The sequence below is a fragment of the Rissa tridactyla genome, chromosome 8 (assembly GCF_028500815.1).
Source record: "Rissa tridactyla isolate bRisTri1 chromosome 8, bRisTri1.patW.cur.20221130, whole genome shotgun sequence".
NCBI lineage: Eukaryota > Metazoa > Chordata > Aves > Charadriiformes > Laridae > Rissa > Rissa tridactyla.
The window spans coordinates 22,272,565-22,296,362 of record NC_071473.1 but is presented as its reverse complement, the minus strand read 5'-3'; the positions used below and the strand labels follow the sequence as shown (position 1 = coordinate 22,296,362).

The window sequence follows — 23,798 nt, the reverse complement described above, 5'->3', positions numbered from 1 at the left end:
CAATTTGACAGGAGCAGTAACTGGAAACAGATTGTAGTTGACACGTTGACGTATTTCTACTCTTGATTTAACAGGGAAGTCTTCAACTTTTTACTGGTTTTCTAACTTGAAATAAAGACAAGCAGCTCACTCTCCACAAAGAAGGGGCCACAGCGAATAGCAGCTGCTTTAGTTCTTCAACTGGCTCTTTCTGGACAGGGACACCCAGCATTTTCAGCAGACCAAATTCCTAAGCTACTAGATCAAAGTTTGTGCTATCTGTTTATTTATTTTATTATTAACGGGTCACAGAAACGTCAGAACTTGCACGCGTTTCAATTCAACCCAGGAAAATTAGGGTTTTGCAAATAATTTTAAGTTTATATAGCCATCGATTAGTTGTAAAAAACCACAAATTAAATGCTTATGTGCAGAATGTGTGAAAAAAAAATTATTTGCTCTAAAAGCTATTTCTTTTTACTTTAAGATTATATTGACTGATAACAAATGCTCACTATACACACAGATGCACTTTGGATGAATAAAAAGCAGTATTAGAGAGAAAGCAAAAAGACTGCCTTTGAAGATAGCTACCTAAATAAGTGCCATTTTGGTGAGAATATCTGGGAAATTATAAAAGCAGAGATGTATGGGCAGAACAGACATAACCTAACTGCCTACCTACAGCACAAAGGGCAACTGTACTCTGTAACGTGTTGTTAGTTGCTTATACTTCTCCATTTCTGGGATAAATACACCGCTTAATAAGACAGACACAACAGTCTTCCTGCAGGTTTTACATTCAGATTATTAATACAGGCGTGCAAAACAAAATCCCTCTTTTCTTATAAAGAAAAGTGTTCTGAAAACCCACATCCACAGAGGATGCCCTGTATTTCTTACAGCTAGGCGAAGATAAACTTTGCACTGCATACGGAACTATATGTAATACAGCTTTCCATTAAAAGTAACCCAGTTGCTTGGGCTTTGAAATGCAGGAGTAAATATTCCAACAGTACGAACACCACCTCTGTTTAAAAAAAAAAAAAAAAACAAAACCAAAAACAAATTATTCACATTATCCTGTCAACAACAAAGAGCCTGTCAGTTCAGGTAGGCCTGCTTCAGAGCTGCCATTTATCCCCCCCCTCACCAGTTTAGTTCCACGGCAGCAGCATAATCCTCCCGCTTTGATCAGGTGCAAAAGTGCTTGTTTTAACCAGACAGATGCGCAGGAGCAGCCCAGTTCTGCAGTCAGTCATCTTCTTCCAGGCTCCCCAGCCTGAGAGCGAGCACCAAGCAGCAAGTAACAGAGCTGGATGCCTTAATTAAGCATCAAGAAGATTTGTAAATAAATATATGTACAAAATGCTTATTAAATAGGCCACTTTTTATTAGTATCTGATCAGATAATTTTTCCTCCCACACACTGAAGATCAATTTAAGGTTGGCGGGCAGACGCGGTGCACCACAGGGCTATGCAACCAGAGAGCGGACACTGCCTCCTCTCTTCCACCTCTAGGTAAATTAACTTTACAACAAAAATCAGTGCAACATTATGCAAAACAGAAAGAATTAGTGCTACGTAATCCAGAAGCTGCAAGTGCAAAGCAGCTGCACTCACTTCCGACACAGCAGAACTGAATTCTCACTAAAAAAAAAAATCAGAAGTGGGACTTGGTATTAAAAAAAATAAATCTCATCAATGTAAATCTTGAAGGATTAAAAACAGAACAGCATGACCAAATGATGATCCAAAGCACATCTGAATCCACAAATAAACACTTTAAATAGAGAAGTTGCCAACTCTGACCATACACAACAACACTCAAGCAACTAAGCATAGTACTTCACGCACTTCCTCATTTTTGCTAATTTCTGTAAATAAACTTAAAATTGAAAAACCGAGAATGACAAAACACCAGTTCTTAAGCAGTCCAAGACATTTTGGTTAAGTCTAGCCAAAGGGCTGGAAAAAGTAACAAGAAGAATGGGAAGAGAACTCACAGTGGCAGTTCTCTCCATTCCATTAGAGCCAAATATTGTTACCTGACAAAAAAATTAATTTAAATAATACCACCTCTTTGGGTTACAGTTACAAGCTACTCCTAAAAGATGAAAACCCGTATTGACATCACTTAATACTCTGAGAGGTTTGGGGGTTATTTCCTCTGTTTAAAAATCACACAACAGTAGCACCACGTGAAGACTGTAAGGTCTGATGGATATTTGCAAGAGAATTCAAGGAAGTTGTGGTATTCAACACTACGTCTAAGCTTCCTCCCCTCTCCCTATTTTTTTTTTTAATTTCAAATATTTCAAGTGGGACCTCTTGCAATTGGTATAAAGGGACTATAAAAAGCAACATTACAGCACCAGAAACTGAATGCTTCCATTCTCCAGACAATGCTTTGACAAAAGGACCGCTTTCAAACTCCAACATGATCTCGCAGAAGTAACTGCAAAATATTCAGAGAAAAGAGTGCAAGTATAAAGTGCAGTTTCATGTAAACCCCAGCTTCTTGCAATATTCAGAATAAATTCCCCTGCAATATTTTAGTTTTGTACTTCTGGCACAAATCAGTATAGGCGTTAATAAAAATCAAGCCCTTTGGGTACCAGAAAGTTAAGGCAAACTGGAAGCTCGTATTTGGAAGGCTTTGGCATTGTTATTCAGCATTAAAAAAAAAAAAAACCAAAAACACAATCATTCAAAAGCCCACAGTATCAACCATAATTCTTGAGGTTCTTGTGCCACTTCCCCTTGCTACAGCAGAGAATCACTCATTTATCTGCTACTGCACATGGTGTTTGTCCAACAACGGTAACTGAAAAATTGACAGGCTGGCGAGGAGCCATAACAGCAACTCTCCAAGCGATCAGCATAGGTGGAAGTTATGATGGGGAAATTCATAAGGCAGGAAAAGAATAATGACACCAGCCTTTTTTTACACACTCTAAAGAGTCCAATGGTGCACATAAGTGAAAATCTCAAACAGACATTGATCTAGTTATGTACAAAAGAGCACACAATGCCATCATTTCTCTTCCTTATTTGACAGGTAAAACTTCCCGACATCTCAGAAAATGATGATCATACATGAGACCAGCCACCATGAGGCGCATGTTACAGTTGAACACCAACAAGAGAGGAAAAAAACCAAAACAAAATGAGAATTGCCGCCAAGGTGATAAGGCTGCGATGGAGCAGAAGCATCTCTTCCCAAACTCACCCTGTTATCACCCGCATACCTCAATAACCATGGAATCGCTCCCAAAATGGATGGAGGATGGCAAACCCCTCTGGCATACCCTGCTTAGCACATAAATAGGGTTCAGTAAAATTGGCTCGCATGTAGGAGACTTGTGCAGAGTTGCCACAATTAAGGTCTGCTGCCTTTGGTTTCAAAATAGCCCGTTAACTTTTTTATGTAAGTTAGGTAAAGAGACCAAAGCCTTTAAGCACACGCTGTAAAGCACTCATGTTACTACTGAAATACCAAACTAAAGGATTTGGCAACCTAGCCTTACTATAATAGCAGCTCTCAGCTGGCGAGAGCTCCTGCATCAGCAATTGCTGACTGACAGCTGGGCTGTACCAGCCTCCCTCTCCATGTCCCCAGGGGAAAGAATTCCGTGCCTGATGACTAATTTATTACTCGGATTTGCGCTTAGGCAAGTCCAAGCCCAGATCACGCACCTTCCAACGCTGAATTCCTCCTCAGCCGGAAAGCAAGCGAGCGGGCGCACATCTGCTCCATCTAGAACGCTGCATTAGCATGCGGCCACATCAACCCGGCTCGGTCGGCTGAGAACAAAAGCCAGAACTGAATCTGTAGGAGCTGTCTGAAAGCAGAAGAAACTGGAAGGGAAATTGGTACAGATCAATTCTAGCAGAGCTGCATTTGGATTTCTAAAACTGGAGGGGCAGATTTGAAAGCTCTTTTGTCAGTACCTTTGGAGCCCTTGAGACTCGAGCTCGAAGTCCTATTTAACACCGACAGTAGCAAGCTAATCTTCCACTGTGAGAAGACATGGGTGCAGCTAACACCAGAGCCAAAGATGCCAGCTGGGGAAGAACGGTATCCACATGTACACAGAAACATGAGCCAGGAACCGAAAGCAGCCTGGCAAGCTCCGCTCAGCCCCACAGCCCCTCCGAGAGCCGAGCCCCGACCCAGCTCCTGGCAGGGCTGCACAGGGACAGATGAACCTGTTCACCTTCTTGGTCCTTCACTTTCTCAGGCTTCACCACAAAGATGACATCTGCTGAAGCGAAGAGTATTAAAGCTGCGGCGGGCTCCCCGTTGATGATATATTGCTAAAACTCACACCTGATACGGGGTGTTTTTGCAGGATCTGAAGCGCTCACCAGAAAGAGCAGCCACCTTAGAGCCAGGATCATTACAGCAGATGGGGCTGAAGAAGTGTGGCAAGCTCTACAAGCTCAGCATCCTGTCTCTAACCTCTCTGCCGCCAGCTGCTCAAAATTTCATTCACAATCCATATTTTACCGACTTACACTGTGAAACACGAAGTTTTAATAAACAGGACTTGTCAACGTCCTACTAATCAAACCTACACCACAAATGAATGTCATGTGTTAAGAGCATCACCTACAGCACCTGAAACCCACAAATGCATCCTCTATATACACCAGTATCACACACTGATGTTAGTCCAGTTCAATCACAGATGAACAAAAGGTATTTTGATTTTTCTCTTTCCTTTGCCCTTGCTGGGAAACCTTCTTGTCTCTAGATTAGAGTGAACTGTAATCTCTCAAAGGCTTGAAAAGGACACAAAACTTCGCAGAAATGTTTACCTGCACCTCTGTTCACCAGGGGCCAAGCAGAACCAAGCCTTGATCCAGGCTTCTGTTGGAGAAGTGTGTTCTCCTGTGGCTGGGCATAGGAGAAACTGAGCCTTTGCCTTGGACTGCTGCTCAAGGACCGTTTGCTATATACGAAAGACTATGAAGGAACACAGAATGCCATATCAGGTGCTCAGATTACTTATTTCTTTGCTTTCTAATTGCTCCTTCTGGTCAGGGAAGACAAAGTCATACTAAAAAACACTGAAATACAAGCCAAATTCCATTTACCGATTTATAGAATTTACTTTACAGGTACCTCAGCCAATCCTGCTCGTTATTACCCCATTTTACCGCATTGACTGTGACTCATTCCTACAGCTGTGCTCATCAGGGAGCACATTAAAGAGCCTACCTGGGTTCACAGCTCAGCAACCACCCGATAACTGCTCCTGATGCCCTGACACACAGCATTAAAAACACAAAGATGCTCACAACAAACTCCTATACATGATCAATCAGCTAGAATAGGAAATGACGAGAACAAAGAATGGGGGGTTAGAGCAATGATGCCCGTTTTTCCCTCAGTAGCGGACACATTATGGGATGGCAGCTAGTCAGGCTGGTTGGTACTGAACTGCTCCGTCTCAGCAGAAGCGAGGAGCTCAGCAGAGACGTCCTCCTGGAGAGCTGGGTGGGGACCCGACAGGACACCAGCAAAGGCGGTATCGGAACAGCAGCCTTGGCCACGTGTCAGAACAAGTCTGCATCTGTGGGACATGATCGATCCTGAGTTAACAGCTCGCTCATGCTGATCTTTTCAGCTTCTCTGCACTTTGCCCCCCAAATAAGTTAGGAGCATTTATAAGAGCATGCTAAGCAATTACAGTAGAAATAAAAACAAGGTTATAAACACAGTCTGGATGCCAAATTTGCCTCTTTTTGCTATTTAGAGCTCCCATTTCAGCATGCAAAGAATTCTCACACCCCCCAAAATGTGTGCCTGGAGCTGTATAGCACATGCAAAATAAATTGCATTTATATTGGTATGTTATGGCATGCAATTTCCCTCTTCCCAATCACATTGCCTGCCTCTCTTGTTAAGTCAAATAGCCTGTCAGCTTCTCATCAGGAGGTAGAAATTGGTTTTCCATCTCCTAGGAGATAAACAAGGGGGAAGTTGAGCTGCCGAGTGCGCAACGGCAGAGCCAGTGCCCACAAACGGGCAGGCTGGGGGGTGCTCACCCACGGGCCTTGCGCCAGCTCAGTGGCTCTTTGTGCCCGCCGCGATGCCCGTCACCTCCCTGCATAGAGCAATAACTACTTTAAAAAGCAGATTCGTGTATTTTCATGCAGTTTTCGCTGTGGTTTTTAGCTGAATACGCACAACTCTGCCTCAAAACTAAGGAGCTTTAGGTCTTCTTGTCTCACCACGCATTAGTAAAAAATTCTTTATAACTCTCCGGAGTTTTCTTGAAGCTACATCCCTTCTCAGGTCACAGGGGAACAGAACCGTGGGATCCAACTTTGACACCTAGGCTGTACTACTTCAGGGGAAAAGGGTTACCACACTCAGCAAAAGTAGCATAAAACAATCCAAAATATATTTATTAACTAAACGGCCATATAATAAATGGAATAAATTTTTTCTAATTCAATTTTTTTGAGCTGTGGCTTTGCAAAACTAAGATGCTGTAATTCTGCAGTTTTACACTGTAACTAAAGTTAGAGATTATGTATTTACAAAAAGCATGATTACTTTTTAAAATGAATTCGTTATCTACCTTTACTAAAAAGGGGTCAAGCTGCAAGACTATGGATACACTGTGAAAAAAACAGGTGAAATAGGCAAGTAGCCTTCATTTTTACTTCAGGAATCAGGAAAAAGAAACATGACCAGGAGTGGGTTGACTTTTCAGCATATCCTTGCTAATTTTAAAATTACTTAAGCAAAGAGACAGACCTTCTCGTATTCAAAGAACATTGTTGCGATAGCCACCGGATGGTGTGGCCTTAGAGCAGATTAAAGTAACACAACCGAACGGACGACTCTAGCAGGAGGGTATCCAGGGACAGCCTTTGCTCCTCCACTGCCTCACGCAGAGACGTCAGGGCTCAATGGGGTATTGGCGGGTGGGCCATTTTTCTGAGGCATCTTACAAGCAGCTCCGATGTAGAAGGATGAGATCTCCTTCCAGGGATGTTCTGCTCATTCCCTTGCCCACAGCATGCATTTTTAAAGAGAGAGAAACCAATCAAATTTAATTCATATTGCATTATTCACCAAGTAGCTATAGTCTCATCCAAAATCTTAATTGTCTAATAATTCAAGTCACCTATTGCAAATTCACCTCCAAAGGAATGACCCAGAGGCTGCCTCCTACACGCACACTAAATCTTGCTGGTAAGATGTCTGGTGCAGTCTTTTTTTGAAACACAGCAATAAATACTGTCCTCTTGTATATAGATGTGCAGCGTTTCTTTATGTCTGCAGCCAAAATGCTGTTTGATGTTGCGCTGTTGTCTCAGGAGTGCTTCATTGAAGGCACGGCTGTCTGTCAATCTTCCGGCTTTGCAAATCTTTTTCTACTTTCCAACCCTCAAGTTTTGACCACTAACATGAAACCTGGCACATACCCGTGAAATTATGAGCGCTGCTAACAACCCTAACCACTAAAGAGGTAACAGCTTGGCATTTTTGAATTACTGTAAAGGAAATGCAGGAAGGAAAAAGAAAAAATAATTTAAAAAAAAAAGGCACAGTTGAGCATTTCTGATGTTGCTGTCACCCTCCATGTATCATCCTGGAATCATCTACAGCCTTCCTGCAGCTGGACTGATAAGCAGTTTGCGGACTCATAGAAGAAACCTGCCTCTAGGTGCAGCCCTTTCATATGGGTCAGCCTTCTACACCAGGCCCAACTTTCACTGTTACCTCCTCAGCTACATACAGCTCTTTGATTATCCCAGGTTTAACGGCTCTTCGTACTCAATACCAAAGGATGCTTAATTTAAAAAAAAAAAAAAGTGTACTAAACAAAATTAAAAGCAATTAACTGCTTGTGCCTAACCCCAGAAGGAGCCTTGAACCTATGCTCTTTGGTACACTTAGGACTCAAGTTCTTCACCCAACGTGAATGCCTCAAACTTCTTTGTGCTGCTGAGGAAGCTACCCAGAACACATCAGAAAGAGGAAAAGGAAAAAAAGACTTGCTCAGCAACACCATGAGCTTCCCAGCTTCTGCACACAGATGAAACAGCATATTAGCCCAGGAGCTAGCCATGGGGCAAATGGAAAGTGTGAGGAAGTCCAATGTTTCCACCAACCGCGGACACAAGTTTCCTTCGGAAAGAATCATAGAATCATAGGGTTGGAAGGGACCTCTGGAAATCATCTAGTCCAACCCCCCTGCCAGAGCAGGGTCACCCAGAGCAGGTGGCACAGGAACGCGTCCAGGCGGGTTTTGAATGTCTCCAGAGACAGAGACTCCCACCACCTCTCTGGGCAGCCTGTGCCAGGGCTCTGCCACCCTCAGGGTAAAGAAGTTCCTCCTCATGTTTAGGTGGAACCTCCTATGCTCCAGTTTGTGCCCGTTACCTTCTCCTGTTGTTGGGCACCACTGAAAAGAGCCTGGCCCCATCCTCCTGACACCCACCCTTTCAGTATTTATAAGCATGGATAAGGTCCCCCCTCAGCCGTCTTTTTTTCCCCAGACTAAAAAGACCCAAATCCCTCAGCCTTTCTTCATAAGAGAGGTGTTCCGGTCCCCTAATCATCTTGGTAGCCCTTTGCTGTCCCTCTCCAGCAGTTCCCTGTCCTTCTCGAACTGGGGAGCCCAGAACTGGACACAGTACTCCAGGTGTGGCCTCACCAGGGCAGAGCAGAATCGAGGAGGAGGATGACCTCCCTCCACCTGCTGGCCACACTCTTCTTGATGCAGCCCAGGATGCCCTTGGCCTTCTTGGCCACAAGGGCACATTGCTGGCTCATGGTCATCCTGTTGTCCCCCAGGACTCCCAGGTCTCTTTCCACAGAGCTGCTCTCCAGCAGGTCAGCCCCCAACCTGTCCTGGTGCATGGGGTTATTCCTCCCCAGGTGCAGCACCCTGCACTTGCCCTTGTTGAATTTCATAAGGTTCCTCTCTGCCCAAATCTCCAACCTGTCCAGGTCTCTCTGTATGGCAGCACAGCCTTCCGGTGTGTCAGCCACTGCCCTCCCCCGCCCCCCGACCCCACCAAAGAAACAGTAATCTACACAATCCTGCTAACTCATGTCCCACCACAACCTTCTTTGTTACCCTGCATGGTCCCACACCAGCCCAGAGGACCAGGGGTACTCTCCCATGGACTTTCTGGAGGGAGTTGTTTCTAACAACTGAAAGGGTTCACAGCCGGGGACAAAAATACAAACCAACTTGCAGCCCACAGGAACCAACACCTGCAGGGACACCAGGACCCTGAGCACACTAGTGTCTAGGGGCAGCAGCAGCACCAAGACAGCTCTGAACATACTCCAGTGCCACAATTTGAGAACCTGTGGTCTGTGCGACAGTAATAAAATCAAAACTGAGATTGGCCAGTTGTCTGCACTATCAACAAGTTACTCCCAATCACTCCAGCTCAGTACCTCACCTAACCTTTATTCTACACCCATGTACGCTAATTAATGGTTAAACAGAATTCAATCACTTGGTCCTCAGCACCTCTGAGGAAGTCACTCTACCAATGAATGAACAGAAATGGGCACGCGTTGGTACAAAGCAAGCACCACGGTCGGTCTCGGTGCTGACTTGCTGTGAACACTGTACTGCTTTTGACAGCAAAAGTGACTTTTACATGAGAACAAGGTACACTGCAATGATTTTGATGTAGGCATCTGTGCTCCAAATATTTCGGTGGCCATCCAGCTGTTCTCTCACGCTACTCTGCGCCCTACTCCAACCATATGCACTGTTTACCTTTCAAACTTTATGGCCTAGGGTAGGAGAAACCAGGCATCACCTCCTTCTCTAAATGCTGGTACGCAGCCAGCTTCTCCTCCTGTCCACCCTTTGCACACTCTGGAAGCTAATGTTTTCAACAAGCCCAATAACCTATTTTGCTATAGCTAGTCCAATACCTGGCATCGGGTTTCCAACTGAGGACTGTCATGCGATTATATTATATTTTTTTTGAGTTTATGCACTACTTATAAATACAGAGGCCTCCCAGGTGAATTACACCCTGCACAGAATCGAGGATCAGCATCTAGAGTGTAGGACACCGACCTTCAGTCACATGCGTCCTCCAGAAGGACAAGGATCCCCGTGTTCTTTAGGGACATGCAACAACACAGAGAAATAAAGACAAAGCATCAATCTGCTTTTGGCTGCTTCATGGTCATTGATGTGAAGCAGTTCTGTTGAAGACTCCCTTAAGCCTAAGCATTCCCATGTAAACAAATCCCCAACCCACTACAAAGTAAGCTTGTGCAACTGGAAATAAATGTTTACTTTGAAATAAAAAGAAGACAACTGTATATATACAGACAAATCATAAGCCTTTGATCAAGCCTACAAAGCATGTCTGCGTATAACAAACAGAAACTGTCAGCCTCATAACTTCCTTCGGAAAAAAAAGAATGTGATTTCCCGCACCCTGCTTATTCATTACAATTACTTATCGCCCTAAAGAATACGAGTTTATTTATTTAGTAACAGAAATAAATCCAAACTAAAGATTTGTAGCTGTCAGTTAACGTGGTAAGCGCATTACAAATGAAAGCAGAAACAAGAGTGTAACCGCACAGGACACGCAGCCCGTGCTGGCACCCTCAGGACGTCCTTGCACCTCTTGCTTTTCTAATCTAGCGCAAGTAAATCGGTGTCCATACGGATAACAAATACCAGCAGAGGATCTCCATTACCACTAAAGCTTTTTCCCTACAAATCAAGTGTTATTTTAACACTGCCTATTAATTTTGGGTTTGAGTTCTATCTTAAAGCACCCGTACTCCCCACTTCTACACTGTTAGACCATCCCAGCCCCACACAGCCCTTCAGCCAGCAGTGATCCTCACTCAAAAGGTGCCTCTGGAATTCAGGATTGGGGTTAAGCGGAATAAGTAATCTCCATAATAAGAGGATACAACAGAACGCTCTTGTACCATTTGATATTACAACAGTGTTTGTTTACACAAGTATTAAAGGGAGGTTAAATTTCAATATCTGAAAGACAAATATTCTAGGAAATAATATTTAGAGTGGACCCTGTCCATTCAAGCAGATAATCAGAATGAATAATTTACAGCCACACTTTCATCTCCACCGCAGCTGAGAAGAGCTGCATCGTAAGGAGCTTGGGGAGATGCCGACACATCTGCTCATCAAGTGGAATAATCGGGAGGACTCCAAGCAACAGTGGTCCAGTAACCTGTTTTACTTAGGTGACAAGTGGGACAGGAAGCAGCAGGAGGAACAAGGATGCAAAAAAAAAAAAAAAAATCAACATGCTCACGGTGAGGTCAGTATTTCATGCTTTTGTAATACTGTACATTCTGCCTCAGAGAACACTAGTGCTATGCTGGATTTTCACCTCTAAGTTGTCACAGATTCTTCCTAAAGGTAGCTCAGGGTCAAAGAAGGGTGTCTGCTCACACTGACCTGGCCTTATTGCCGTGCCACGAGGACTCAGAAGCTGAGAATAACATCATGTCAGCACCAGTGCATCCAGATTGCTCCAGTAACAATAAGCAGCACATAACAAACAGCTAACAAAGCAAACACGCATCAAAGAATTCTCCTGAAAGTCAAGCAAGTCCCATCATACAGCTGGGAATCAAGCATCATTTGATACTTTTTCCAGTGATGTGTGAGAGACTGAATTAACAGATTAAACACTGATTTTGTCCAGATGTTGCTCAGGTGGAAGGATGGTGCACATTTCATCAGGGGAAAGCCTTGTAAAAAGATGATAAGCATCTGGAGGAATAATGCTGGCATATAGAAAAACCGTCGTTACAAAGTAGACAGACGGGGAAAAACGTATCTTTGAACAGATTAAAGAAATCTACCGCTAGCAACTGCCAAAGACGACACGCATACAGTCTGGTATAACTCTCATGAAACACAGGGAGCCACAGCACCTTGCTGTAGCGTCAGGGGACAGCTATAAACAATCTCCTCCTATCGTGCAGCCTTGACACGTTTTGCTTATTCACATCCACAGAGTTTCTGGTTAACATTACACTCTGTGTTTATTACCCGAAAATAAGAAAAAGCAGATAGACATAGGTGTGATTCAACATGGCACAATGAGAAGGGTCACTACATAGCTAGATAATGAGCATCGTAAAAATTGCACTATGTAGAGCCAAGTTCCTCTTACCAGCAAGACTTTGCCCACTAAAGTAGCACCGGGACCACCAGTTGCAGAGCTTAAGAGTCATTCTGAAGTTAGCTTCGTTTACCCACCTCCCAGCCACAAATAGGAGATTCCTAAATACAAACCCAATGAAAGCTATTAATGACGGATGGTTCACCTACCTTGCCTATTACTTACAATATGCCTTGGTTGGGTAGCCCTTTGTTTGTTTTAAAGAGTTTCCAAAACGCTTCCAGCATACCACTGAGCAACACAAAGCATTTCTGTACGTATACAAATTTTATCAACTGACATAGTAAGCACCTTGCAGCAGAAATCTAAGAAACTCATTCTCAAATCCTGAGTTACACACCCAGCCGAGCAGAGTAAGAACTAGGAATAGTCTCAGCTTTGGTATACAAAACTCCCTTTTCTTCACAGTCCAATGTGTTAACTGAAGATTAGCTTTACAATACACGTAAGGTAAATCAGACCCACCTGTACATGTCTACAGTGTATCTGTGGTCAACTAGATCAATTAGAAAATGGATTTTGGTTAGACCAGTATAAAATGAGATTACATTAGTCTCATAATGGGAAGCTGGGTTTCACTAGTACTCTCCTGTAGTTTCTGTGCTAAGCTGAAAATAACACACAAGTATCCATCGCAAAATCCATATTAAACTGAAAACATGCAGGCCAACAGCCAGCCCCTGACAATAGCTGCTGCCTTCCCCTCAAAGTTCAAGGAATTTGCTCCATCTCCTCTGATAGGGACCCGAGCAGCATTTTGGGCGCAGTTTGTATGCAGTCACACTAACCGTGGCTAAGGCTTCTATAAACAAAGGCAGAAGGGCTTAAAGGAGAAGGAAGTAAGCAATAGGGATGGCGAAATACCTTGTCTTGATCCATTTCCAGTCCAAGCCTTTCCTAAAGCTGCAGCTCACGGAAAGACACCCGCCTTCCCCCTGTCACCCCTGCACTCTTCTGGGCAAAGGCAGAAGAATCCACTGGCTCAGCCCTGCCCGTACAGACAACTCAGTCACTTCAGCCCAAATAGCCTGGCCCCATCGTGAGCCGCACACGATTTTCAGACAGGAACCCAGAGACTAAAAAAGCACCAACAGTCTCTAAGCAGAGAGAAAGAGAGAGGGAAAGAACACACTGAAAACAAACTGAAAAAAAAAATCCAACCACCGTGCACATACTCACATTCGCTTAACAAACAAAAGGTGAAGGAATTAACATAGCGGATCGCTACTTAAAAGACAGGACAGGCAAGACAGAGTTAAATACGAGTGGTTCAAACCAGTTTGGATTACTGCATTCTCTACAGCACAGAGGAAGAGACCCAGTCCCGAAAAAATGAGCGGAACATTGTTATACTTATGAGAAGTGTCTTAAGTCATTACATTCCTTTTGTTGAGGTTTTGAAAGCATCGAAGGAGGCAGAAGCACAAGTTCAAATTCTCTCAGCATTTAAAAGAGCATAAATATAATATTGTACCATTTTCTTCTTCACTTTCTCTTCCTTTGCCAAATATGTTTACACACAAACATCACAGCACATGACAGAACACCACAAGCAATGAAAAAAGGAAAGTAAAATGCTGAATTATAACGTTTTGGAGTTTTATGGCTAGCAACGCCAAGTCCACCTTGAAATTCTAGGTATCACAAGCAAAACCCAGTTAAGTCACACTCAAACATTAGATTACGAATTTTATTGGCACAGACACCATTTGCTCCCATTGTCAAAAGTAAACTGATGGATAGAAGAAAGAAAAAACAGTCTTGTAAATGCTCCAGTCTTCCATAAAACTAATGCTGGACTTTCAACAAAATTATTAAGCTGTCTTTCAAAGTTAATAAAGATAGTCAGTTTGGCCTACACAAAACACTTTAGGAATTCTTAGCTAAAAAAACTGGTTTTGTGCTGTTGGGGAGAAGGGTTTCTGGGTGTTTTTTAAGCAATCTCGCCACTCAAAAAAAGAGAGTGAGGTTTTCCTCTTTTGCCAGTGTATTGCTGGCAAGTTTTCCCCAGTTTTCCAAAGACAACCCATGTATTTTAGATGATGCTAGGACCGTAACCTTTAGAAATCTAGTTCTAGGACCTGCACTTTAGAGAAAAGGGTGATTGATTTAACAAAACTAGTTGCTTACTTGACTCAGCCTGCTAAGCGTCAGGTTAAACCTAAAGACTACACCTGTCTGAGCATTGCTTCAGTGAAGTTTTCAGCTTAGATTGCGCCTCTGAAGAGTATAAAGAAGTATTGCCCCACCACACACACACTTAGTCTATTAACTATTGCAGGTTTTTGTTTTAAAATTCTAAGCAAAGAGCAGGTACAGTTAAATTCAAAAAACTATTCCACATTATTTTAACTGTGTCATAATTCAGTTCCCAATTTTAATCAACACAAAAAGTAGTTAATAAGCTAACATGAATAGCGACTGGCATTATTCATATTAGCCAACTGACTACACTAGAAGCAGCAGTTTCCCTTCTGTTCTATAAATATGTAAGAAAGAAGCCCAGAGCCGCATTCAAAGAGGTTACTGAAATTAACATTGCACTGCAATCAAAGTGAAAATAATAAAGGTAAGGAGGTTAAAAGACAGTTTCAAATCCACATAAAGGGCAAGAAAGTAGGGAGTCAAGCAACAGAAAGGCAAAAACTCTTCAGTACTTCAAAGACAACGAGAGGAAGAAGCAAGATAAAGAAAGTAAAGGGCTCTATTGAGAAATTTTGCACAGATCTTCACTTAATTAAACAAACTATTCAAAATGCAGTGAGCTTAAAACCAAATGCTGTACTAAAATAATCTAGAGAACTCAGTAGCAATAAACACATGCAAACAAGAAAATATACTCATGTCCACATACGAGAGGTAGCATAGCATTCAGGAAGGACACACAACGAAAGGACGAGACTCTTCCAGTTCAAATCACCAGTAACAAACCAGGAATCAGTATCGCTCTAGCACGATTATCTCCCGAAGTGGCTAGCTGTCACACGAAAACAAAGGTCTATTCTCAAGCGATGAAGAAAGTACTTGCACCAGTGAATGCCCTTATAAGCAAGAGGAATCCAGCTGTTGAAGTCCCATACTATACAAAGACATTTGTTGTCCTAATGACAGAGGACAAAGAGTTCTAACAATCAAAAATAGCATGCAGGCTGTGAAAGGCCAGGCATCTGCCCATCAGTATATTAAGTTTACCAATTTAGGAGGACTGAGGACAGAAAAGTCGCAGGACTATGTGTCCAGCACTCAATGCCAAGAAAAACATGATTCTCGGTTACAATTTGCTTACCTTCTATAGAAGGGGCCTGGTCCACAGCTGCATATAGCATCTCTTTCAAAGCCTGAAGGGAGAGGAAAAGAACAAGGAATACAGTTAGTATTAAAAAAATAAACATTGACATTGTTTTGATGTGCCTGTTTGAAAACAAAAGCAATTAAAGCTTTTTTATCCTCCAGACTGACTGACACAGAAAGCTGTGGTACACGATGTCAACACTACCACACGTATTTATGTTAACAAAAGAAACACGAGTTCACATTTACCAACCGCTTTGTCTAAAGCCTATTCCCTTACGAATCTATAAAATTTATTCCAACTGTATCTTTCAACATCTTCCTTTGGAAAAATGTTTCCTGGTTAGTAGGATGTTAAAGGTTTTACGTTAAAAAATAACAAAAAAACCCCCCAAAAAACCCCCAACTGTCGTGTGACACAGAAAGGAGTTTGTCAAGGCAAGTAGTGAAGGAAAAGCAGCCTCAGGGATTTCTTATCACTGTTATAGAGGAGTACAGAACTACATACACATAAAAGCTGAAGACAACATGACGAAGGAGATTAGAGAACCAGAGGTGATGGCCTTCTCTTGAGGCGGAAACTGAAGGACAACATCAACACCAGCCAGAATTATTAACCAGGGCTTCAGGACCTAGAGGCACTGTGAGCTGCCTCCCAGAGACTGCAGGAACAAGCCGCTCACCCACGCTCAGACTGCTGGTGCAAGAGATGAACAGTGCAGGCAGCAGGACCAGGAGGCGAGATGGTCCTACAGCTAAATACCAAGCACCCCTGGCAGTAACCCCTTCCGTTACCAGAGCCAGGAGGGAGGCACCACATCCAAAACCTCATTGCTTGCAGCTCCTTTTCAGACAGTCATTAAGATGCTGGTATTATTCCAGCCATAGATGAAAGACTTGCTCGCTCGCTCTCACATCACAAGTGCAAGCAAGAATCAAATAAACCGAATGCAGATCAATGGCTGAAGGAAGAGGCTGAACCGTAATTTTGGAACTAGAAGCCACCAGGAAGGTCTCATTCCTACTGCTGAGTGATTTGTTTACACACATCCCCCATCACTTGATAAAGACAGGCATCGTAAAGCACATGCTGAACCTGAGTGTGCTTCCCATGCAGCTGCTGCAAAACGAGATTTTATTCCCTCACTTTTGAACCCACAGAACTCTAACACACAAAAGTCACCCAGGTGTTTCGACTTCCTGTCTCTTCTGCCTGTTTCCCAACATATCCTATACTTCTATAATCCTACACCTCTGCATTTACCATCTTGTGTGTCGCCATCCCCCAGGTCAAAAGACCACAGCCTAAATAACAAATACTCTAATACCCTCAAGGCAAAAACCAAAAGCTCAGCAGTTGGAAACTCAGCACTGTCGTAGCATGGTGGTTACAATCCTGTTAAGTAAATATAAAGTCTAAAGGACATGTCTGTTTATCACAAGATATCCTAGGTGGCAGGCTACACCGGCAGCTCAGACATCTCTCAAAGGTTGGATTCCCGAGTCCACAGAGGTCTCGACAAAGGTCACTTGCATAATTGTTTTCCCAAGCGAGCCACTGCTGAATGATCCTCATTCCAGTGGCACGGCTCTCCTTTACCCTCAGTGCTTTTTTTTAAATTCCTCCCAAACACTGGCCACTTCAGTCCTTTTCCCCCCATGACTCACTGGTCATCAGGGCACGATCTGCCTCCATGCTTCAAGTGGTCAAAAAGCTTCATGCTTTTTCATCCCGGTCGTCATCCTCGCCTACCTGTAACTTTTTCCATGAACCACAACCACACGGCATAGGATAAACAAACCTGAAGAGACAGCAAGTTTAAACTCACTGTCGTATAAATTCCATCCCTTAGCCCACCTAGAGGTAAACCTGCAATGTACTTCCTATCTCCGGTTTTATCAGTCATTTTAAAAAACAAATTAAAAAGGACCGCAACACTGACAGCCCTGCGCTAAACAATCTTGAAAGCTGAAGGCGTCAGTCGTCCCGCAGACCTCTCCCCCTGCAGACTGACATATTACAATCTGGCAGCTGCAGGGCAGCAGATTTTGTTACTGCTTACCTGACCTATATAAGTAAACCAATAACCTGAAAGTGAAAGGCTTACTGCTCCTTCAGACCTAAAGTATTTAGTCCTCTGGATTACAGAATTTTAGAAATTATTGTTTCCAGGAGTTATCCATCACTGTCAGCTTCAAATGTTTAAGAATTACTCTTTCTGCCCTCAAACTAGACAAAAAGGGTTACTTCCTTACTCTCAATTGTGCTAGTGATACACCTTGCACCTCCAGTAAACTTGTATAAATGTGTATCAGAGAACACAAAAAAAAAGGGCAGAACGAAAACACACTTAAAAATGCACCTGTCAAACCTTGACAGTGAACAAACTCAAGGACAAAAACCTTAAAACACTCGAACAAAACTGTTGTTTTAAACAAGTAGCTTTCAAACTGCTTACGCTCTTCTAAGCTCATCCGCTAACACCCAGAAGGACAAATAGTGAAATAGCACAACAGATTTGTGTCAGGAGGTGGCAAGCCTGGGTGTGAACTGCCTATCATGAAGCAGGGTTTGAAGAGCAGAATTGGCCACCACCCAACGACTGAAGGCCTGTTTCTGGAAGAGAGACTCCGAAGGCAAGCAGGCTACCTCAGCTATCGGTTTCGTTTTCCCCACCTACTTCCTGATGGAGGTTGTGTCTCCGAGAAACAATTTCTAAAACTTAGCAACCTGTTTCTCTTCTCCAAAGGCAAAACTGCTTAAAACCTGGAGTGTCCTGTAAAAGGAAGGGAAGTCACCTGCCCGTACCTTTTACCCATCTCTCCCATGAAGTTTATACCTGTAATAATTGTTCTCATCCTCCTTCTTCCTCAGATGCTGCAATTTCAAAGGTATTAAGCACTTTTTCTTTAAAAATACCAGCAGACTTCTGCATCCAGATAAAGAAATCGAGGCCTGATTAACTGAAACAAAAGTGCCATCTGGCAACCGTAAAACTCCACTGAGTTTCCATCAGCCTGACGTGCAGACGTACACTTAGGTTTAGAAGTCTGAGCAATGGTCTCCTCTTTACCCTACAAGCACTCCAGAGATAGACACCAGAGTAGAGGAAATGTGCAGCTTGATGTGGGGGATAAAGAGAGGACTAGCAACCCTACAATTTCACTGCATCAAAAAATGTGCGTTAAATGCAGCGAGGCGCGCTCTTAGCAAAAAAAAAAAGCCATCAGCTGAAATTCTTCTAAGAGTTACTTCAATTTGTTCAGTACTATGTCAAAAAGAGAATTCCATTGTCTGACTCAAAAAGATAGGATTTTCTTTGTTTTCATATTTTATCTTTACGCGAAAGGAACTGACGAGTAAATGAATGGTCCAAAACTTAAGGTTATAAGCCAAGAAGCGCACTGAAGCAATGCATGCTGCAGCGATCATTTAACTAGCTAGGAAAAGGCTACTAACTTTAGAGAAGATATGCTGCCAGATATAAAATAAGGTCAGCAAACCTTTTCATTCCCACTGCCCAGGTCAGGGCACATCCACAGGGTCCCTGCCCAGTTGCACAGCAAGAACCACTGCAGATGCAGGAGCCAAGCGCCCAGGTAGGTGTGGGGGGCAGCCAGCACCCCACGGACTTGGCATGCATCCCTAAAACCGCTGCTCCCCTCTGCTGTGGTCTTTGCACAGAGAAGGCTGCAGGTACAAAAACCTGAAGCCTTACTTTTAGGAAGTTTTTGGAGGACAGACGTTGAAATCAGGATAAAAGTCGTTTAAAACTTTGGCATATTTAGCACTTAACATAATTAACAAGCATTTCCACAAATTAAGCGTTTGTCAATACACTGTTTAAACTCAATCACATCCAGGGAGCAGCCTGATAATGACACTCAGGTTCAAAAAATGCCCCTTTACATTGGGATTATGTATTACATTATTGTCACCAGTCCTCACATAAAGCCCTCCTGATCATTTGCACTGACTTAGGTTTTGAGAACCATCAGTTGGGAATGGAGTTCACATAGTAAATGTGATATATAAAAATTTGCATGCTTTCATGCAATCTTTAGAATGGAAATTTGGAATGGAAATTCAAATCAAGTCAATCAAGGTTTGTGTAAAGCTCCGTGTTAATGTTGACTCAGTCATGGCAAATGTCTTTGCAAAAAGCTGAATGAAACAGAACAGCATATGTCATCATTTTTCTTCTTTTCTACAAGCCAAGTGCTCTTTCTCAAAAAGCAGACGTACAGTAATGGTCACCGCAGAGCTTTTTCTGAAAGACAATAAGAATCTAAGCCATAGCTATCAAAGTATATCTTCTTTTTGCCTATTTAAAGAAAATTAATGGATTTTTCTCTCTCTAAAGCTCTTCCACTGACCGAGTATCTGCCCTAAGCCCAGGCAACTTCCACACTTCCTACAAGCACTGTTATAATACTTACACAGATCATTGCTGGAGGGAAAGTTCACATTAATAAAGATCACACTAAAGAAAGAACTTTGAGGACTGTAAATTGTTAAAGACCATCTGAAAGCGAAACTACATTTTTAGGTATACAAAACACAACAGTCTCGTCCTTCTTCGTGACGTTATCAGCAACAGATTAGACCCTCCCCCTAATTTGACTGGCAATTTATGCGAGGCAAAGCCACACTCATTGCGTATCCCATCAAATCAGAGACACGTCATCTGGAGACGATCTCACCAAGTTACCTGGGTCTTACCACACTTCGGGGCTGTCTGACTGCACGAGTCACACGCTCTCCAGTGGAAATAACTACAAACATCAGAGTAGAAAAAAAATAAGATGACTACATGTAAGCTTTATGATACAGTATGACTTAAAGAAAGCCATTTCTATACCACCTTCTAGCCCTTTCATCGGCATCTTGAACTTGACATGGGAAGACCCTGGAAACAGGAATAATCTTTTGGGAGTTAAAAACCTACACAAGATCCCTCACCCTGAAACAGTGCTTGATTACCGCTTTAGTTAAGGAGGAAAAGATGCGAAATGTCAGATGAAGAAACACTGTAATGCTATTAAATACATAGTAAATGTTTTAAAAAAAATTAAAACGCGTGCTGCAAGCAATATTGCACACAAGTAACACAAGCAGCGTTTGGCCTTACATCTGCTAATCAACAACTCTGAATTTTTCTAGACACAGGAGGGCATTTTTGCCTCAAGTATAATCAACAAGTAAACCAAGGTAGCGCTGGCCTTTTAACGCACCGCACCCACACGACCACCAGTTACTGAATAATAAATGCCAGACTATTCCATTACTGTAATATGCATGAGCAGGAGGCTGACTCACATTCAGCCAGCTGCAACAAGGGAAACAAAGAGTTTTGAAACTTATTTCTAAAAAGGAGGGTGGGGTTTTTATTTTAATTCATTCTACGTGAAGCTACCTAGCCAAGAAGGAGAGTACTTGAAGTCTAGAAAGAATAACAACTTGAAGGAAGTTTTTACTGAAATCTGCCTTTATTTTAAATTGGGATGGGGGAAGGGAGAATGACATAATAATACTGCCCTAGTTAAAACATCTGAAAATTAACCTCCTATAATGAAAAGAGTGGCCGATAAGCAGCAGAGTTCTTCACACATTAATCAAGGTGTCATAGTTCACTGGGTCTCTTTTACCCTCCCTCTGCATCTGTCTGGCCAGCGGGCAGCCAAATCTTTTGCCCTTCTCTTTCTGCCTTGCCTTCCCCTTCAACCCACCTCCAAACCTTCTCTTAGGAAGATATTCAAGTTTTTCTGTTTCCAGGAACAGAAAACAACTCTGAGAACTCTTGCACGGATAACCCATCGGAGACACGATGCAGAACTAAGCTGGTACTTTATTTCATCAAGACAATGGATTTCCACCTTCTCAAAGACTGATACATTAGTTGGTCATCTACTTCTCCATATAATTCAATCACAATTTTGTTCTAGAGTCAAATCCGACTGCCATTTTTATTTAAACATCCATTCCTTTGCAGTCAGGTAAAGGAAAACAAAGGAACAGTCAAAAGGGCAGATATAAACTTTTCAAGTTCAACATTATAACAAAGCAAACTAAGATAAATGTGATTTTCCTTGCAAATGCAGACAGATTAATAGGGATACTAGAAATGGATTGCTATTATAGTCCTAGAGAGAAAATACCGGCCTTCAAGTGATAACAAATGTTGTATGGTTTTCACTGACTCAATCAGTCAAGAAGTTTTGCTGGTCACGGCTCTCCTATAAGCAGCTTTCTGTTGTCTAGGTTTTAATTATTACTTGCGGAAGAGACCAATATCTCTAACAACAACCACTTTTACTGCTAATGCTGAAATAGGAAACAGTTTTACTACAAATAACCACCTTGAGCTTCCTCTTGTTAAAATGAAATTAAGCACCCCTATGAGAAACCTGAAACTAAAGCAATCAGTGTGACCTTTAGAAAGCTGGCATAATAAAAACGGAAAAGCTGTATTCTGCAAATAATTCATGATTAATGCAGCAGAACTTTGTGTAAACAGTGTTCATAAACGTCCCACTTCAAGCGCTTCACCTGAAATCAAGTATGAAATAGCGAGATGCAAAGCCTCACTGGCCTTATTTTAAAAAAAAAAAAAAAAAGAAGAAAAAACAAGGCAGCCGATGCCAGGTTTAGTGCCCTGTTTTGAGTCACTCGGGTAAGCCGTTAGCACTACCGAGCCAGAGCGCGGCCCTTCGCAGGGCACGGCTTGCAGGGAGAGAAGGCTCGGTGGGTGCTGCCCGGCCAGCTCGCACCCGCCCCCGGCTCGCCCTTGGGAGCCGCAGCCCGAGAAGCCGCCTCTCAAAGTCACCCCCCCCTCCGCCTCCCGCGCAGGGAGAACCGCCGGCGGTGCTGAAAAACGCCCGTTACCGACCGGCAGCGGGGCTGCGGCGGGGGCTGCGGCCGGGCTGCGGCGGGGAGCCGGGCATCGCGCAGCCCGGGCTGCGGTGCCGGCTATGGCGGGCTACGGGACCGCAAACACACCGGAGCGGCGAGCACTCCCGGCCCTCCGCGTGCCGCCTCCTACATGTCACACACAGACACCGGTTTTCTCCAGAAATCGCCCAGAAGACTTTATTTCTTTTTAATTTTTTTTTTTAAATATCTTGTTTACCTCCCTCCAGGCCTCTGACCTTTGTCCCGCACCAAAAGGTTACGGGCGATAATTAATGAATTAATCGGCTGCCCAGCGCTTTTCCTCCGAGCGGTCCCAAGCTGTTGGGGACGGCGAGAGCCGTATCCCGCCCCCCCCCAGCCCCCCGCCGCCACGCCGCTGGCTCCCGCAGCCTCCTCCCGCCCCGGAGACAAACCAGCGGGAAGCCGCCGGTCGGCAGCCACCGCCGCCGGGCAGGGGAGCCGCCTCGCACCCCCCCTGCACGGCCAGCGGACGGTAGGCGCCGGAGGACACCCGGGTGGCGCTTCCCGGGCACCGACCAACCCGCGGAGACACGGGGGAGCGGGGGCCGGTTTCACTCACACACACACACACACACCTCCCGCCCCGAGCCGAGCCCCGGCGCCGCTCGCCGCCGAACGGCACGGGGGGAGCGGGCCGAGACGGCGGCGCGGCCCTACCTCATACTGGATGTACTGCTTCCGCCACTCGGGGGTGATGTGCGCCGCGAGGTGCTCGGCGAACTTCATCCTGCCGCCGACCGGGCCGGGGCCGCGCTCGCTCTGCCGCCCGCGGAACCGCCTCAGCGGCGCCTGGCTGCGAAGGGGCCGGGGCCGCCGCCGGTAGTGGGGGGCGGGGGGGGGCCGCCGCCACACATGGGCCCCCGCCCGCCCGCCCCGCCACTCCTCAGCCCGCCTCGGGCCTCCTCAGCGCCGCCCCGCCGCCGCCGCAGCCGCCGCCTCCTCCGCCGCCGCCGCCATCTTCCCCGTCCCGCCGCCGCCTCCCAGCCGTCAGCCGGCCCGACAGCCAACCGGCCGCCGGCAAGGCGCCGTCGCCACGGCAACCGCCGCCGCCGCCCACTGCCGCGCGGGGCGGGGCGGGGCCCGGCTGAGGGGGCGGGGCTTGGGAGGGAGGCCCCGCCCCCGCCCGCCCGGCCGGGGATGGGGGGGCGGTGGCGCCGGTGCGCCCCCAGCGGGGGACGCCCCGCTTCGCTTTGCTCTTTCTGCTCGGTTTTAGGGGCGGTTTGGACCCAAACGTGGCACCGTCGCCCCTGGGGGTCTTCAGCCCGGCCCCGCCGCGAGCGGTGGCAGCTCCGGGACAGCCCCGGTTGGAATCCTGAGCCCGTTGGGGATGGCTGGGATGGGAATGGGGATGGGATGGAATGGGGATGGGGATTGGGATGGAATGGGGTGGAATGGGAATGAGAATAG

General features: G+C 44.7%; 1 protein-coding gene across 2 annotated transcripts in view; it reads right to left on the bottom strand.

Annotated features, from left to right (window-relative positions):
- Nucleotides 1-23,253, bottom strand: part of XPR1 (xenotropic and polytropic retrovirus receptor 1) — a 116,123-nt gene extending 92,870 nt beyond the window's left edge. Inside the window, exons 1-2 of one of the 2 annotated variants that reach the window (XM_054210529.1) lie at nucleotides 23,049-23,253; nucleotides 15,453-15,504 (exon numbers count right to left, since the gene is read on the bottom strand). In XM_054210529.1, the coding sequence (XP_054066504.1) occupies nucleotides 15,453-15,504; nucleotides 23,049-23,117 (121 nt within the window). In that variant the 5' untranslated portion in view covers nucleotides 23,118-23,253. Of the gene's footprint in view, nucleotides 1-15,452; nucleotides 15,505-20,169; nucleotides 20,355-23,048 lie in introns of those variants that run through there. The other variant, XM_054210530.1, reaches the window with a different exon arrangement.
- Nucleotides 23,254-23,798: the final 545 nt, after the last annotated feature.